Source organism: Vidua chalybeata, chromosome Z (assembly GCF_026979565.1).
Source record: "Vidua chalybeata isolate OUT-0048 chromosome Z, bVidCha1 merged haplotype, whole genome shotgun sequence".
Taxonomy (NCBI): domain Eukaryota; kingdom Metazoa; phylum Chordata; class Aves; order Passeriformes; family Viduidae; genus Vidua; species Vidua chalybeata.
This window is the reverse complement of record NC_071570.1, coordinates 24,673,834-24,693,683: the sequence shown is the minus strand read 5'-3', so window position 1 is coordinate 24,693,683 and position 19,850 is coordinate 24,673,834. Positions and strand designations below refer to the sequence as shown.

The following is a 19,850-nucleotide window of genomic DNA, read 5'->3' as shown; positions in this document are numbered from 1 at the left end:
ATGAAAGGACCTCAAGAAATGCAGCACACTCCCATGAGACTGTGGCTACAGTCCTCTCCCACACACATCAGATAAAAAGAGCTGTACTTGAGCCTTACAAAGTTTTATTCATCTTCTTGCAGAGAAAAGCAGTTAACTGGTGGAAAATACCAGTAACATTTTATCAGTATCACCCATCACCATAAAAAAGTGATGGTGAGCGGATTTCAGGTTAGGTTACTTCTGCAAGTCTGCTGTTTGACAGCTATTCAAAACCAGACTCAAACAACCCTTTTCTGAAACAGCCCTTTTCTCCATTTCCCTACACAGGTACAACTAATGTTTCTCCAGCCCAGGACAAAGTCAATACAGAGATTTTAAAACATGTCCTTTGTTTATGATGACTGCCTTCATGAAAGTAGACTGCCATCTACTGCAGCTCTAGTGACAGCTTTCTGATAAAAGCACAAATATTCTTCAGTCTTCATCTGTTCTTGAGTCTTCCCACTGCATCCTGAAAGACAGCTGGCTCCAGTATATTTTACTTTTCAAACTGCATTCTAATTTCAGAAAAGCTTGGCAAATGGGATAAACAGCTAGTTCACTGTGTGATCAAAAGTAATTTAATTGTCAGAGAATGTGTAAGAAATTTTAGAAATTTTAGTGGACTGACTTTCAGAATGTTCTTTCACGCAACCCAGTACTTTTAACTGTCATAATCCAGAATGTGTCTATGCTTGACCCTGTGTGATCTACTAGTTAGGAGATTATCCTGCACCTAGAGAAGTTTAATCCCTAATAAATATAAAATATTATATAAACAAGGTTTCTGTAAGATAATTGCTCTAACATTATCAAGCAGATGTCCAAACTGTGTGAGAATGTCATGGTCATATAAAAGAAAAATCTTTATAAAAAGAACTGAAGTCTTAAAATCTCTTTTGGTTTATAATAACACTTAATGGTAAGGTAGGAGAACATACCTCATTTGTTTAGAGTCAATTAAGTAATAATGTAATTGTAATAAAGGCACCTTTATTAGGATGCTTGAAAGTGCAGGGTGTCTTGTCCACAATTATGTAATAAGACAGATATACAGCATTACTCTTTATTGTATAGTAAGTGCTATAGCCATTTTCTGACAAGAGTGTTGAAAGAAATTTAAACAATTTTCTTTGCTGCAATATTATATAAATTGTACTAAAATTTGACAACCACAATGAATTGAAATACACTGCAAAGAGGCAAGCTGCATAAAGCCACCTTGACGAACGATACAAGTGATCACACCGTTTCCAAGGAAGCAAAGCTTTCAAGCAAATCACATGCATAAAGTGTTTGTGTTCTTTTTCAGAGCACAGTATTATAGCTAGAACTGCTGTATCATTTCAGGCAGAAAAATGCTGATGTCCATATCCCCAACAGCCTTCTCAGATCTATGCCGGGAACATCTCTTGCACTCCCCAAATTTTTATTGCATGATCCACTGTTACCAAGAATCTAATAGAAACCATGTCCAGAGGGTGAATCAGACTAGTATTTCTTTTCAATTGATTAGGGTTTAATTCCCTCTCACTCACTTGGTTTGTGGTAAGTGGAGAATAAGTATTCCAAAGACTTAAAAAAACTTCTGTAACTCCTTAAAGAATTTGTGAACTTGCAGAGATTATCTTTCAAACACAGTAAGCACCAGTATCATCTCCTGACATGAGGAGTATTATGGAAGACAGTCAGATTCCATACCCGACATATTGCTGGAAGGACAAAATCAGCTTTATAGAACAAATGCCTCCTTTTGGAGGAAAACAACCAAAGAGTCAAAAAATAAGGAAAATCTAAAGGCACAAGTCACATTGATATGTTTTAAAAGCAGGGATAAAAAAGTATGGAATAACCCCATCTTTGGGCACAAGTGTAAGTGTGTATACAACACTGCTGTCAGCGTGCATCTGTGAGCAACAGGAGAGGCCTGAGAGGAGGCATGGAGCCAGGGGAGGAAATACACCCCATGCAAAGCTTAGTACATGGCACTGTGACTCAGACACGCCCTGTACACCTCTTCAGAAACCTACCAGAAGATGACAAGAATCCCAAACAATACTCACCAAGCATGCCTTTGCTTTGCAACTCCTCCCTCTCTCCCCCTTACTGAGATTTCTTCAACTTTTATCATAGCATTCAAAACCAAGCAGTTGTAATTTTCGGCTACATTACTGACAACATTTGAATGTTAAGGCCTCTTTCTTTGGTTATACTGTTACCAGAAATTATGATACTGCAGGTAAAACAAGTCAATACACTATTGAATTTAGAGATCAATGCTAATGATTACGCTTAATGTTATATTGAATTTTTCTTCCCACCTAACTTTTAATATCATACAAGGCACAAATGGCTAACAAGTTTTAACAAGGTTATGTCTCTTCCTTGCTGCTCCTCTTTTAGCCCTGGCTTAACAATCTTCCGTGGCTTCAAGTGATGACAGTGGGTCCCTTTCGTCCTGTCCTCTCATGAATCTGAGATATTTTCAGTGCAATTGCTATAAGAGGACTCAGCACAGCCTAAAGATGAAGAAATACATTGAATTACATAAAATAGAAATATCAAAAGACATCTTACATTTATAAATCCTTCTTTTAACTGCACAATTATACAATAATAACAGTAAATAACAATATCAAAAACTGGCACAGCTATGGTGTGGATTGCTGCTATACTTGACGCAATGAAGTATCATGCTTAGCATATGTTTTGTGAAGTCTTACATTGAGTACACCTAAGCTACGAAGAAAAGAGAAACAGTAAATATATGCTGTACTGATCACTCTTTGTGTAACAGGAAATGTGGAGCTCTTTGAAATCTGCAGTATAAAACAACCCAGAAATAAGAGAGGTAGACTTGTTTCTATTCTGATGAGGGGAAACCAAACAGATATTTTCTTCCTAAATACACTTAATATGTGAAGCTTAGGGTCAAGAGGTACTGTAACAACTAACTACCTTAACAGAATTCACAGAGGTGTGTTTTGACTAATACTACATGCAACTGTATTAATAGGATAAATTCCAAAAGAACAGCAAGAACTTTCAAGTTTCAGGCTGCAGGCTTTATTAAATAGCCATTTATAGGCCTGAATGGGTGAGTACAGATGACAGCTATGACAGTACCACATGAAAATCAAGTAAAATACAATTTTTAAAGTGGCAATTGGATCTTCTTTCAGTTCATTAAATGATTCACAAAGATAAAATGGCAGAAGTGAGTTTTGTGTGAAAACTTTCTTTTCAGAGACTCATATGTTTGGTTACCAAACTAATTCTTTGACCCCTAGAGATTTTCTACAGCTGTCCCTTTTAAATAAACTAATTCCAACTTCACATACATTAGGTTTGAGTATCAAATGAAACAGAACAGTAATTCTGGAGAGCTGAAATTTACAGATACCTTTTTTTATAAGCCTGTATAATCAATACTTTGAATCTGTTTCAGCCACCTGACAGTTTCTGACAGGATGAGGTGTTTGCTTTATTTATGAAGTCAGACAGTTAAATCAAAAGAGTGGAGAGACTAACTGTGCAAGCAGAGTCATGGAATAACACCATGAATGCCATTGGTGTCAAGTGAGTTTATGATTAAGCTCAGTTATGCACAAGTGTGAGCAGTCTGACATGTTATTGTTAAAAAAGCTCCATATTTGTAGATATCTATCTACTGAATAATCACTGAGGCAGAACACAAGTCTAGTAAAGTCAAACATACTTAAAGAAGATTAATATGAGGAGCACAAATTCACATCTGTGAGAAAATGCTGCAAAAGTAAATATTAAAATGTGCAAATTTATAAGGTCTGGATGAGACTAAAGCATTTTAAGTTCTCCAGCACTCCTCTAAGAAACCTCTTCCTTATTTAATATAAAAAGTACAAGAAAAATTAAAAAGCAACTCTCCTGACCTGCTTTACTGGACCCTACTTTTTTAGGCAAAAAATGCACTCTGAATTAAAAAAAAAATCCACAAGCAACACTTTACACAACGTTGGAACAAAATATGGAATCAAATGAGTTTATTTGACACCATTTACAAAAGCAATTTAGCTTGCCAAATGATTCCAATTACTACTAAGTATTCTGCTTGTTGCAATCATGCTTCTCACCAGAGAAAGTCCTTTTTTAATTCTGTCTTTCCACACTTAAATTTATTTTTTACATTTTCTTCATCCAAAATATGTAAAAAAGGCAAAAGTGCATCATATATGGAATAGCAAGAACAGGACAGAATAACAGGATACTAGGACTACATATGCCTTTTAAAAATTCCTTTACCTCTGCCATGAATAGTTTACATTTCAGTTGCAAGAGATAAATCTCAGCCAACAATCATTTATCACTAATATTCCTCTAGAAAGACTTCTATATCTCAAGGAGATATTTTTAAAAAGCATTCTTTATCGGTTCTGTCTACTTGAAAAATTGTAAAACTTTACTATTGACATTTCAGCTCTAAGTGACAAGTGAAATTACTCTGGATGTTAAATAGCCCATTCATTCTTGGCAACTGTTTAGGACATATGGCATGTTACCCTTTAGATAAAATACAAGAATTGAAAATTAACAGAACTAACTTGAACAGAATCTTGCTTTAGTAATTACAGATAGTAGTTATATCTCAAAAAAATAACGGGGATGAATGATTACAAGAAAATAAATCAAGCAAGCAAGATATCTAACATCAGGCAAATACAGATTAAAAGCCTTTTCCCTAGAAATAATTTTGTTCCCCCACAACATCCTTCTTTCTTGACTGGAGAAAGATGGACTCAGTGGACTCACCACAGCACTGGTGGTGTTCATTTGATTCAGTTGAGAAGAACACCTTCCACAGAAAAAAAAGGAAAGTGACCTCTCTAGTCATGTGCATGGTCTGCCTGTTAACTTACACGGAATTACAATAAAGGTCAAGAAGCCAGTTGTTCTGCCTCTGGCAATAGAGGGCAGACATGAGAGGTGAAATAAACAGAAGGAAAATGGAAACCAAGTGGACCATGAAGACATCTGTGTTCGCAAAAGATTACTTCTTTTCTAGTATATCCAAAGAACTTTAAGGGAAGATGAGTTTTAACTATGAGATTAACTAATTTCCTTGATTCGAGGAATATTTGATAATTAGTGTCTCATGATTTATTTCCTTTACAGTCCCAGTTGATTTAAAATTTCTTCACTCTGTAATGTGACTTTGAGAAGAATCTGAAGCTAAATTACCTGAATAGCACAAACATGCTGCATTATCTAAGAGTGTGTTCAAACAGATGTAAATCTCCACATTCCATGTGTCCTCTAAGAAAATCTTAGGAATTTTAACAGTAAAGGCAAAGCTTTTATTATGGTTCAACTCCAGTCAGCAACTAAGTATCCCACAGCTGTTCACTTACTTCCCTGACCCTGGCAGATTGGTAGAGAATTGGAAAAATGTAAAACCTGTGGACTGATATAAGCACATATTAATAACTGAAATAAACTAAGATACGATAACAAAATTAATAATAAAAGGAAAAAGGGTGAGGAATAAAATCCAACCAAACTCCCACAAATGATGCATAATATAGCACCCACCATCCACTGACTGATGATCAGCCTGACCTAAGCAGCCATCACAGCTAACTCCCACACAGTTAATACACTGAACAAGGTGTTCTGTGGTATGGAATATCCCTTTGGCCATCACAGCTATGGTCCCTCCCAGATTCTTGTGGACCTCTGCACTGAGAGAGCATAGGAGACTGAAAGTCCTTGACATGGGTTAACTTCTACTTAGCAACAACTACAACATCAGTGTGTTATGACCATTATTCTCATACCAAATCCAAAACAGCACTCTACCACCTAGTAAGAAGAAAATTAATTCTAGCCAGATGAAACCAGAACAATTTAATGTAATTTTTTATGGACTGTACTGTATGTTCTGATACCTAACCAGAGTCATGCTAAAAACCCCCTAAAAACCCCTAAAATTAAACAAAGAGGCAATAATTGTCTAGCAAACTGCTCTTGTGCTTAGTGTTGTATGTGCCTTGAGAGAACCATATAGATTCCTTTCATTTTGTCCCAGTGAACTGATATAGAACCCAGGACTTCTAGATTGTTAATTTCAGTTCCCTGCTCTTGGACCATCTCACACCATAAACAATCATTTTTTATAATCACTCACATATACAATCACATATAAAAAAAAAAAATCATATACCAAACAAGATCCATGTGCAAATCAGAGGGTTTTCCCCTCTGCTGCTCACTGTTCAATACTCATTTCAGAAATTCTGTGTTTGATGATCAAACACTGAATTTGATTATTTTAACCTTTTTTCTTTTTTTTTTTCCTTTATAATTGGCTTGCCTTTTCCAATAAGAACACAAAGAAGCAACTCCTGCCCTAAAATCTTTGCTTGGCTGCTGCTAATCTTATAATTAACTAACTAGCAAATTGTTTACTGGTCTTCAGCAAACGTAATTGCAACATTTGTGATTCACTGCATCCCATTTAAAGAGTGCCCAATATAGACTCTACACAACTGAGGGAACTGTCTGAGGCAGTTGCACAGTCACTCTTCCTGATATTTGAAAAGTCACTGCAGTCAGAGCAAGTCCCAGGTGACTGGAAAAATGGAAGAACATTGTACCCACCTTTAAGAAGGGTAGAAGGGAGGATACTGAGAACTACTGACTCATCAGCCTCACCTCTGCCTGGAAAGATCATGGAACAGATGCCCCTAGAGCTGTGCACATGTGGGACAGGGAGGTGATTCAGGACAGACAACACAATGCACCAAGGGCAGATCCTGCCTGATCAAGCCAATGGCCTTCTACAATGGGGTGATGGCATCAGGGGACAAGGGAAGGGTTACAGATGTCATTATCTGTCATTTTACTGTAAAGCTTTGGCACAGTCCCCCACAACATCCTTCTTTCTTGACCGGAGGAAGATGGACTCAGTGGGTGGACTGTTCAGTGGATGAGGAATTGGTTTGACAGTCACATCCAGAGGGTGGTGGTCAATGGCTCAGAGTCCCAGTGGACTTGAGTGACAAGTGGTGTCCCTTGGGGTTCCATAATGGGACCAGTGTTATTTAGTATCTTCATTAATGACATGGATGAAGGGATCAAGTGCAGCCTTAGCAGATTTGCAGATAACACCAACTGGAGTGGTGTACTTGACACACCTGAAGGATGGGATGCCATCCAGAGTGACCTGGACAAGCTTGAGAAGTGGGCCCATGGGAATCTCATGGAATTTATAAGACCAAGTGCAAGGTGCTACACCTGGGTCAGAGCAACCCTGGTACCAGCACAGGCTGGGGATGGGCAGATCACAGCAGCCCTGCCCAGAAGGACTTGGGGGTGCTGGGGGATGAGAGGCTGGACCTGACCCAGCCATGGGCACTCACAGCCCAGAAAGCCACGCGTGTCCTGGGCTGCATCCAGAGCAGTGTGGGCAGCAGGGCCAGGGAGGGGATTCTGCCCCTCTGCTCTGCTCTGCTGAGACCCCACCTGCAGTGCTGCATCAGCTCTGGGGTCCCAGCACAGGAATGACATGGAACTGTGAAGCAAGTCCAAAGGAAGGACATGAAGCTGAACAGAAGGATGGAGCACCTGCCCAATGAGGAAAGGTTGATAGAACTGTATTTGTTCAGCCTGGCAAACCGAAGGCCTGGGGGTGATCTAAATGCAGCCTTCCAGCACCTAAAGGGAGCCTACAAGAAAGAGAGGAACTTTTTACATGTAGTGATAGGGCAAGTGGGAATGGATTAAAACTGAAAGCACATAGTTTAGATTAGATACTAGGAAGAAATTCTTTACTGTGAGGCTGCTGAGGCACTGGAACAGGCTGTTCCAAGAAGTTGTAAATGTCCCATCCTCCAACTTCAAAGTCAGGTGTGGATGGAACTCTGAGCAATCTGGTCTAGTGAGGGAGGTTGGAACTAGATGATCTTTAAGGTCACTTCCAACCCAAACCATTCTATAATTCTGTGACTCTATGTCAACACCTATTTATTGCTGACAGAATTCACATAATAAATTATAATGTACTATAAACAGAGCTAATTAAGTCATTATCAGAATAATGGGGACTATTAACTACTGATTCTTTTCAGGATGCTTATCCTGAAACAACACAATATGTTGTTGAAGAACACATCAGATTTACAAGTACAACCATTGTGGATCATTTCTTTCTTTGTCTTTGTATATGAAACTTCCTGTTTGAATCTTATCCTAGTTCAATAATACATCCATGTGGCTAAACAAAGAACAAGACATGTGTGGGGAAGTACAAATATCAAATATTGAGGTGACCAAACAAAGTAAGGCTATAAATGAGATTAAAGGTCAACAAAGTCTTATTTTAGTAGTTCATGCCCACTGAACATCTCTCTACTTTTTACAACTGTATTAAATTTAGGAAAACTCATAACTCCACTCACTTAGAAAAAGATACAAGCCAATGAATAAAGGTCCAATTCATATAAGACTTCAGAGAGAAACCTGTTGTTTGTTATAATGAACTGAGCTTTCTAAAATGCTAGTTGGATGCCTATTTGAATAGTTAAAAACAAATAAATAATTTTAAAATATAAATCTTCCATGCAAAAACTATCTGGAAAGCACTATTCTCAGGAATGCCCAGTGATGAGGGGCATCACCTGTGACAAGCCACATCAATTGAGTGGTCTTTAATTCTAGAGAGAATATTTCAGTTTTAGAAAAGTACTAGGCATTGTTTTCAAGACTTTGTTTTAGATCTAGATTGCATCACTACTCTAAGTTACACAATATTCAAATGCATAATACATTGAATTGAATTTGATTTGTTTGAATTGAAAACATTGAGTTGTTTCTGATATACTTTGGAGAGAGTACGATATTAATTTTTCTTTATTGCTCCTGATTTTCAGGATACTGTTGATACTGGCTTGCAGAAAGAACTGAATGGAAGAAAAATAGCAAACACTTATTTCCCAGCTGTCTATGAAGCTGCTTCTGCAAATTTCTTTAAATGAGTAATTCTACAGCCAGAAGTCATGGGTATTCACATTTGTCTATGACCTCAAACATAAATTATTGGCATATTTTACCACTTTCCCCTGAACTCCTTTGTTGTAGATCAGGATCTATGTCTATGCTTTATTCTAGGTAGAAAGTATTACCAATTAATTGTATGACAGATGATACTAAAATACGATTTGGGTGATTCTTACATTCATTAACACCTATGTTTTACGACACACACTGGCCTACATATAAACTGGAACAAAAGGTCAAGAAGGTCCACTTCAACTCAAAAAGTGCCGCCATTAGTGTTCCAGAATAATATGCACATCTCAACATGCACATTGGAAAATGTAGCTCAGATATTTAATTATCTGTGAAAGATTCACCATCAGAAGCTACATTGTCAAAGACTACAGAAGCAAAATAAAAGAACTTGAACACTACTGTAAAGTTGGATGATTAATTTTGGAAAAGGTTTTGTCTGGAAAACAAAAGGGAGGAAAAAAGGATGCTGGTATGAGGCAAAGTCAAGCTAATTACCATAATGATTCCACAAAACAGAACCTCCAACATGACTGAGTTCTCTGTCAAGAAAGAGACATTTATTTTCTGTGACAAAAAGCAAAAGATATATCAAGGTATTTTTGTGTTTCAGTTCAGGTTTTGACTGGAATTATCACCAGGCAAAAACATGGAGCAGAGCATTATCTAAAACAAGACGCTGGAAAGACATGGTGCAATAAACAGGACCATCTGAATATTTACTTAAGCAGCCAACCATCAAATAATCTTGTCTTGGTTTATGATATAAAAGGTATGGAAGGGAGATTTTCTTGATCAGCTGTTTCAGAAAGAGTGCAATAATACAGAAACCATATACAATTGTCTCGTCAGCTACAGAAAAATATGCATTTATCATTCAAAATGTAACAACTTTCTTAAATACCATAATGTAATACATAATGTATACGTATATACTTAACATACCTCTTTATGTCAGTGCTTTTTCCATAAGTGACCACTTATGTATACGCTATGTTCCTATTACTGACAGCAAATAGGCAACAAAGTGCTTGAGACTTCAAATCTGTCACACCCCTTTTAGATGTGTGCATGTCAGTATGAACTTTAAAACAAACTGAACAATAAAGGAATTACAGTATCAGGAAAACTATGGCACTCCTTCCTAGCAATGCTGTTTTCTGAAAAAGGAGTATTTTATTCACATTCTTTTACACACTTCACTGAAGACTATCAAGTGTTCTCCTGGGAGATGTTTAGTTATTTTTGTACATGAGGATCTCCTAAAATTTATGCACTGTCTTGAAGTCCGCCATCTGCCTGTTGGATGCAATCTATGACCTTGTTGCTTCTAATACACTCCTGTTGCTGGCAAAGCATGCAGCCAGGGCAAGGAAAGAGAAGCAGTGGGAACTGTGCAATATTATGCAATAAGAAACCAAATAAAGAATTTATTGTATTAATTGAGATGAAACTTCTATTTATCCCAGATGTTATGCATATGGCAGGAGATGAGGAGAGTGTTTACAGTACCATGTTATTTCCTGAGACAGTCTGGATATTAAAATGCCTGTCTGCACTGGATAAATGCAGGAAAGTCCCTGTAGCAAGTTTCAAGGCAATATCATTTCTACCCCTGGGATTATTTATTCACTACTGAATATCCTGATTAAACAGCCGAAAGTGCTGTGATCTGACAGGCTTTGTTACCAATACAGAAAAAAGTCCCTTCCAGCCTTTTTTCTGTCCTTGGGAATAGAAGACCCTTTTGGTGTGCTGAATAGAAGACCAAACTCTGAAATCCTCGAGGGCAGTCATAAGCCCTAGTGGCCTGCTTAGGATCCCCTGAGGACCTTCCCCTGCAACCTGGCCAAGGCCCATTACAGCCTGTCCCAGGGGTGTTGTTCCCCTCCCTGAGCTAAGCTGTAGAAGTGCTTATCTCTAGCCTTATCTTGCCTCTGCTGCCTGGGTGGACCTCAGGTCCATGCTACAGGCAACTTCTTTCTCTGAAAGACTGCGTGGATATAGGCTGTATCTTGTCTCTAGTTTTGATTTTGACCCTGTCTCCTGAGTAGGTCTACTCATCCTTGTCTCCAGCTTTGTCTCTGGTACCATCTTCTGCTGCCCCAGATGAACCCTGCGTCTGATCCATCACTTGTTAAGGGAGCTTGCCACCAGAGAACTGCCCTGTCCTCCTCACTCTCCTGCTGTAGGACTGTCACTTACAAGGAGGGCACTGCCTGTGGCCCAGCAGGTCTGGATGCCTGGCTCCTACTGCCTTGTGAAGCAGACCCATTCCTGCTGTTCCCTGAACATTGTCTGTATTCTGGTGAGATTTCATGCACCTCTCTCAAGCAAATGCAAGCATAATTTAATAGATCGTATCTGCAGACATGGTATCTGCAACATCTGTGTGACAACTGAAGTACTTTTCATGACTGATACATGACTGTTTAATAGCATAGGAAGAAACTCACTGAGTTTATGGTCAGAATCTGGTGAAACATCAAACTCTTACCTAGGGTTCAAATTCATTTGACAGCATATATGTTTTGGTTGATTTGCATTTGTATTCCATTCATGGAGACACAACTACATGAGACTTAAAACTACAGAGTTTTGATTTACTACAAGCCAAATGCTTAACTTCTTTTCCATGAAATATCCTTAGTCCTCTCTTGTATATCACAGCATAAAGAACATTTACTAAGAACCTGAGAGTGTAAAGTGTGATTTATTTTATTAATTGTATAATGCATCTGCTGGACAATCTAGCAACTTGCTCTTAACCTTCACTCTTAGGAAAAAGTCTGGTTTTGATAGAAGATTCTTAGACAGCAGTAAGTCTTTGCCTTGCAAGGAATCCCTACATTGTTTAGACGCTGGTATCCATATTTCCTAACTGTACTCTGATTGTGAAGAATCCTTGGGATGCCCTAATTGAGTGGTTCTTAGATAACCTGCTTCAAAAATGGTTATCTTATTTTTAAAATACTGCTCCATAAATCAAATCACAACTCTTAAAAACTTCTGAAAAAATTATAACTATAATGACTTCTCTTAACAGACTTGAAGTCATTACTCAGCATTTAACATGAGGCATCTCAGCCCTTGACATTCCTCTTGTGTTAGATATTACACCAATATATATTAAAACTGCTGGTCCTTCCTCAAAGGTGTACATTTACAAGACTAAGGAAATAATCTACAAACACAGTACATGGGTCAAATCATTGAGTGTTGCTTCTGATCAAAGATGAAAACCCCTGGCCACTGCTATTACAGAGGCAGTGCTTTACTTACAAACTTACTACAATCCTATTGCATTACCTGTGGTTCCTTATTGTGTTGGCTCGGATCCTTTTCATAACTCTCTGCATAGATCCGCAGAGTAGCTCTCACATGACTAGAAGCACTCATTCTGAAGATGAGTCTGGAAGCATCTGAAAAAATAATCCGCAGCCCCTACGAAAGAAGAAGGAACATGATATATGTAAGGTCACAGAACTGCTCCAAAATAGAAGTGAAGGGAAGACTCATCTGGATATCATTCTTCTTCTTTCCCCACAGCTTTGGACAACACACTCTTTTTCCCCCCTCTGAACACTAGAAATGATGTTGTGCATTCCCTCCTACTCCTATTAACAAATATTCTTACTGATGTTTTTACTTCTTTTACTTGATTTGCTCTTACTCTGTGTGGCAGAGCACAAAATCAACAGCCTGAGAAACAGGTATAAGATCACTAAAGGTAAGTGGCCTACAAAACAGCTACAGAATCCCTGGATCAAAAAACAGTTGTCAGTAGTGAATACAAGAGACAGGACCCACTGCTACCCCTCAAATACTACACATCAATATATGACTGCAAGAATTTCAATAAGTCTAGTACAATTTGGAAAACTTAAGGTGTTAATTTCAAGTACATTAATTAATGCATGTTAACTGTGTGCATAATAAGGAGGATTGATTAATTCATTAATTAACTAAAAATTTGCTCTTTGCTGCCATGTTCACATCTTTTTTCTTTTCTCCTCCCCCCTGTTTCACTGCATATATGAACATTTTTTTTTACAGACCACAGGCCATATTCTTGGATCCACAGTTTCTGCACAGGAAGGCCATCAAGGCCAGAGGACTAAATTGCACAGATAAATAGTTGTAGTGTTGCAATATTACACCAGCTGTGCATTAATACACATTCTAGTTCCCTTTATTTAAATGGTATCCTTAGACTAAGTACAACCTCTGATAAGCGACTGAACTTTTCCTTCCCTTTGTCCTTCTGCTGTCAAAGGTCTAGTGCACAAACTGAGATCCTTGCTGCTTCTGTTTAAAGGGCAGTAAACCAGTAAAAAATGAGAGAAGAGAATTAAAAGAAATGCATTTTATTTTTCCAGTTTTATCAACAGCTTGACACGACACTGATTTTGGAAATGCAGTGTGTCAATATTCTAAAGTATAAGTAAAACCTAAGCAAAACCTTTGTTTCCTCAGATATATGCCAAAACATCTTTAGCACCATATAAAGCATTGTTTGATAATCACAGAATCATAGAATGGTTTGGGTTGGAAAGGACTTCTAAAGGTCATCCAATCCTGACATCATCAGGTCATCATGTTCACTGCAGTGGGCAAGGACATCTTCAATCAGATCTGGTTGCTCAGAGCCTCATCCAACTTGACCTTGAATGACTCCAAGGATGGGGCATCCACCATCTCTCTGCACAACCTGTTCCACTGTCCCACCACTCCTATTGTTAAAAAAAAAAAGGTCTTCCTTACATCTAGTCTAAATTTACTCTTTTAGTTTAAAGCCATTATCACTTGTACTACTGTAACAGGCTCTGCTAAAAGAATTGTCCTCATATTTCTTATAAGCCCTCTTGAAGTACTGAAAGGTCACAATAAGGTCTCCCTGGAAACTTTTGTCTCTTAGTAAAATGGTCAACTTTTACCTCTCATCCTTATAACTCAAATTTTACACAAAAATTCCACTGTTCCCATTCCTGGCTTGTAGACCCTCAGGAGCAGCATTGTTATGTGCTGATGTGTGCAAAAACACAGTACAGCTTTAAAAATTAGAAGTCTTCCAGAACAACAGAATGTTTCATTTGATTTTAAGTCTCATTATTGCAGCATGATAAACAATATTCATGGGTTTCAATAAACAGAATTAATTAGAAGCAAGAGTCTGTGTGTATTGTTTGTTGCCTATTTTCTCATTGCTGTGTTTGTTTTCTAAATATTTTGCTTATTGACACTGAATAATTACCATTACCATTAGCTTCTCATTTATGAGACATTGCAGTTACACTGAATATAAATCTCTCTCCCCAGTGTTCTGAGGAATAAAGCTTGGCACATGCTCCTGAACACTTAGCTGAAAAATCCACAAAGCCTATGATAGTCTGAAAGCGATAGCTGCATTGAGATGATGAGCAAGCTACTCAAGGAAAATGGCAGCAGTGAACTGTTGTTTCATTAGCATAGATCAATATTCTCTCCAATTTAGTGTGCTTGGAGAATCCCACTGAGGCTGCAGACATATGAAGCTAGGAATGTGTCCTTGCTGAAGGACAAACTGGTTGAACTGTACTCTGAATAAATAGGAGCTACTCCCTATGAAAAGACATGCTTTCTGGTTTTATGGGCTCCCCTTCAGAGTCTGCCTGAAAACAAGCCAAGTCATGTTTCTCTGTTTGTGTTACATGGTGATATGATTAGCAATTATATTCCCATATAGAGTAAGTGCTTTGGATAAAGAAATTAAAGGAAAGAAAAGTGCAATTAAAATTCACAAGCTGCTTTTTGAACTACAAAGGTCACGAGTTTGCCATGTCTGTAATTTTCCACTAGACTTGAATATGACGATGTTCTCATATCTTGTTTCAAAAGTAATACACAACAAGAAAGTAGCTCAGTGGCAGATAGGCTGCTCATATTTTCTGAATGCAAGGATGAATGGAAACTACAAAGACTCTGAGCAGAAAGGCATGACAATAGTTTTAATGGCTTGTAATATAATTTCCTAGGGTCTGTTTAGATCAAATAATTTAAAAACCAGAGAAACTAGGACCATAAAAACATAAGCAGCAAAAAATCAGGACAAACTTTAATAGGAGTCACAGCTCATATTCAAGTTACAATAAATTTAATATAAATATAAATTTAAACCTGGTAAAAGTACATGGTTACTTTCAAGCACATAATGAATTTCCAAACACTTAAGGCTCAGTTTGAACTGCCATTCTTGATAATCAAGGAATTAAGTATAGATAGAGTCCAGAAGGAGCTGGTAATTTGGGCTAGAGAAGTCAAATATACCTCCATAGGCTACAACCTTCTAAAGTCTTCTGTATGCTACTGCCTACAATAGATATTGCATCTCAGTTATGTAAATCCTGTGGGTCACCAAGAACAAGAATTTTTTTTTTAATTTTTTTTTTGTAATGTGTAGCCAGTGGAGATTTCAAATAGAAAATAGAAAAAGGAAAGACCTTCTTTCTATATGATATTTTCTGCTGTTCTGGAAAGGAACCCTCCCTGTACACACATTGCTTTCAATAGGGACTTCATTCCATCCTATGTACACTGTGACACTATTGTCTCCAGTTATGTACAACAAGCGCAAGATAAACTAAAGGTGGATTATTTTATCCAGACTGAGCTACTCTTAAGTAGGAAATGCAGTATCTATCACAGCAAAGGAAACACCATCCCATAAATAAATGGACAGTCTTGCCAGCTGAACTTCAGAAACAACACTGTTGGGGACAATATGACGGCTGCAAAACTTTGCTAATCCATCACTACAGTCATACCTGTCTTTTGGTCACAGTGCCATCCACAGGATCTATGTACTCAAAGCTGTCTGTTCTCTCCACGCTGTACATATTGTTACCCACAGCAAACTGCTGATGGCTGAATGATTTGTCAGTGATCAAAGCTTCCAGGTCTCTCATTATGAAATACGCTGTTCTGGGTTCCAGTGCTTCATAATCAAACCTTGCACATATATCAAAAAAAAGGTAGAACCAGAAAATAAGTCCCCAGAGCTTTCAGAGAGCTCTATATACTCACAATTAGCAATTTACTGCTTACTTCAAAAATCAGAAGTGCACCACAGAAGTACTGATTGCAAACGAAACCAGCACACACATTCAAGTCCTGTGCCATCTAATCGTTACATGTGTGCAACCACAGTTCTACACTGGCCACCTGACTCTAAATCAACAGAAAGCATCTAGAAAATGCAATTTCTAAAGTGGCATAGAAAATACACAGCTAGCTTTCAAAACTTAATGACACAATCAGTACAGTGCTCAACAGACAAGTGAAACAGAGTAAACTTAGCAACAAGTTTTGAGGAACAGCTGTGTCCAAAAGATCTCACAAATTACGAACTCCTCTAGATTAAATCTGGATTAAGAGAGAGACAGAAGCAAAAATGAAAATGACAGCTAGAACTCACCATATTGAGACCTTATTAAAAGTAAGTAAATGTTTCTATCTTTGGAGGAGTTATCCTGAATTGGAAGCAGGTATGGGTTTCAGTTCTCACTAAAACAATGTCACATGGAGGCATTTACAGAAAAAAAATGCAGGAGCAAATCTTGCTGGGATTATGTTTCTTTTTCAACATCATGTAACAAGATGCACCTATATATTCCACAAGTAAATAATTCAAATCTTTTTGCCACTCAATATTTAAAAATTCAATTGCTCATATGCTAGCAGTGACATACACACATAGATCCTTTTTCTGACACTTACTCCTCTGGAAATACCTGTCTACAAAACAGTGATAATGTATGGCACATTTTCATTCTGTAGGCACAGAGAATGCACCCCTAAATGCAGCTGAGCACATCTAAACAAGCAATGATTGTAGCAGAATTCTCCTATCAGCTGCATTAGTTCCTTTTCCCCATTTTTCTCACCTGCAGTAGTAATGCCGGCCAAATTTTGCCCAGTGATCCCTGACAATCTCCTCCACACTCTGCTTTCGAGTTGCTAGGATTGAAAGCCAAACTAGCACAGCCCACAGTCCATCTTTCTCTCGGAGGTGGTCAGACCCTAAGGAGACAGACATTAAGCACATTATTTGGTATCACTGCAAAGCAGAAAACAAGGGAAGAAGGCTGGAAAAATGTTTCATTTAACTGTGTATGTCACATAACAGTAATCAATAGTACTAGCCCCAGCATCTCTGATATGTTCCAGACAGAAAACCAGAACTAATGTTTAAAATGTGATCTCTTAGCATCTCTTATTTATGCATAAGAAAGCCCATACTTGTAAAGTTAAATCAAAATATGTATACGTACTTGAATAGAAATAATAGCAGTATGAAAACATTTGTAGTCATTATTCCTTCTTATTGATATACAGTGTTTTCACATCTCTGCTGCTGTCTCCCAGAACTGGGCTAGATATGCAAACTCCAGCCATGTGCCAGAATGAGAGTCAAGCTCAACAGAATCTCCTTATCTCTGCAGATGTTAATTTGCAGATGTCAAACTGCAGAGAAAGAACTTCCCATTCCATAAATATTGTGAATTTCCACAAAGTTCATGACCTCCAGTAAGGACAACAACCAAGTGCTTGAAAAGATTCTTCTGGAGTGGGAAGAAAACAAGCAAACCAGAGAGTGGGATTGTTCCCTTTTTTATATTTCTTCTTATACCTCTCAGTGCTAAAGAAGACTTGATGCTTCTATCTTATGAAGAGAGAAATTGTTGCAACAATGAAGACTAGTAACAGTTTTGGAATACCCTAAGTAAGATCCAACACTGCTGGCACTCAGTAAATACTGATGGCAATTATATTAGCTAACAGACTCAAGAAACTTGAAGAGTTATCAAACACATAGCCATTGCTCTGACATAATAATACTAAATTTGGTTAAAGTTTGTTGGCTGAAGCCTTAGGGCTTTCTGTCTAGTCACACATTATTTAAACATGAGTACAAAGCAAGTGCAGTAATTCAGAAGTTTTGTTTACTCCATTAAGTACCTGCTGATTATGGAGGCAACCAACTGAATTATCTGTCTTTAGAAGATAGTTAACAAAATCCATCAGAGAGGAATCTAAAAACTCTTAGGCTGAAAACCTGTTTCCTGAAACATTCTCCTTCTTCAAATACAAAAATCCTGTTGCAGCAAGACTGCTTCATATGGCTCAGCTTTACATAACAGCCTGCAAGGTCCACACAGCCAGCCATCTGTCAAAATAGCAGTTACCTTGAACTTGCAATCCCTCTTCTTGAGAGAGAGCTACAATCAGCAGCCTCCGCTCATATGGATTTTCTAAGCGCCCATTGTCCTGGGTCTGCCACAGATCTGCCTGCCACTTATGCTTCTTGTGTTACATTCAGCCTCAACACTCTTTATCTAACATCAGTCTTAACATTAACTGCCACAGAGTTAAATAAAAGCAAATTACTATTCAGCACAATATTGAAGTTGTATAGGAATGATTATTGAACACTTGTTGATGAGGATAAAGATTTGCATGAAGATTTTGTTTATGTCTGTGTGTTAGGTATTACAGAAAACAAAAACACTGTAGATAGACTTGAGAGCTGAGACAGTAACATGCCTTCCATTTGCAAAGTAGCTGTCTTGATAGTAAGAATATCTCTTTTTTGCTACTTGTTCTGTAATCTGCAAGCTCTCTGCAACAGCAGTGTCCTATTACAGCAGCCATAGTTTAGGGCTGGTGCTTGAGGAGCTGCTGCAAGAGGAGCCACAGCTCACTCTGATCCCTGCTCCAGTACTGTGAAAGCATGAAGTGCCAACCAGTCAGATGAAAAAGGGCAGGGTTATTTATGAGCTCTCAAAGCTTTGCAAATAGCTTCAGATAAGAAAGGAAAACAAATGTCCCTCTACAGCAAGTCAGTCCTTCAGACACTCAGGCATAGAATCACAGAATTGTCTGGGCTGGAAGGGACCTTAAAGGTCACCTCTCACCTCTTCTACTCCCTCACTGAAGTAATATGCTAGATCAGCTTAAGGATATATTCAACAGGAACACCAGTAATACATTCTATGAATAATAAAGTCAGCTTACTTGTAGGCAAAGCAGGCAGCAGAGTCACAGTCATTGCCACCAAAGCCAAGAGTCTGTTCCCAGATAATGCTGCAGGCCTCTGCCCCTCCAACCAAAAGAGAAATTTAGAATAGAGCTTTCACTTCCCCCCAAACATATATTGTTCCTCCTCCATATATTCTAACAGCAAGGAAAATCATCACATCACCACAGGGGCTGTGGACACTCAGGAGACTGGGAATAGTAGGGCATGAGCAGCCAGGGCCTGTCCAGTTCCACCACCCCCCCAGCAGGGCAGTCGTGGGCACCAGGGCAGCCCCAGCTCCGGGCATCAGGCGCTTCCTGGGGATGGGAATAGGGCACTGCCAGGCCAGGATGTGTGAAGCATATACAGACCTGGCTTTGGGGGACCCCTGGCTTGACATGGCAGGGCTGTGGGGAGCTGGACACTGGCCCTGCTGCAGCATTGCTGGGGCAGGGGCTGACAGCCCTGGTGCTGCTCCTGGGCAGAGTGAGGGAGCCCCAGGGGGACAGGCAGGGCCCTGGTAACAGCAGGCTCACGCCAACACAGCTGGTCCTTTCTCTCTGAACCTGCATGCATCTGCATGCCTCTCCTTTCAGCCATTCATTCTTACACAGAAAAAAATTTTGCCTAAAATGTCACCTCTGTTTCTGATTAGCACTAGTCATTTAAATTACTTAACTGTTTCAATAGACACTTAAGAAGTGGAAACATGGAACTAAGCTTAACT

At 38.5% G+C, this 19,850-nt stretch overlaps 1 protein-coding gene across 4 annotated transcripts in view; it reads right to left on the bottom strand.

The window, feature by feature from the left end:
- Positions 1–994: 994 nt before the first annotated feature.
- The window catches only part of PGM5 (phosphoglucomutase 5), a 69,106-nt gene continuing 50,250 nt past the window's right edge, over positions 995–19,850 (bottom strand). For 2 of the 4 annotated variants that reach the window (XM_053932633.1, XM_053932637.1), the window contains exons 8-11: positions 16,989–17,124; positions 15,870–16,053; positions 12,376–12,510; positions 995–2,540 (exon numbers count right to left, since the gene is read on the bottom strand). In XM_053932633.1, coding sequence (XP_053788608.1) covers positions 2,451–2,540; positions 12,376–12,510; positions 15,870–16,053; positions 16,989–17,124 — 545 coding nt within the window. In that variant the 3' untranslated portion in view covers positions 995–2,450. Of the gene's footprint in view, positions 2,541–12,375; positions 12,511–13,295; positions 13,375–13,499; positions 13,800–15,869; positions 16,054–16,988; positions 17,125–19,850 lie in introns of those variants that run through there. The other 2 variants (XM_053932636.1, XM_053932634.1) reach the window with 2 other exon arrangements.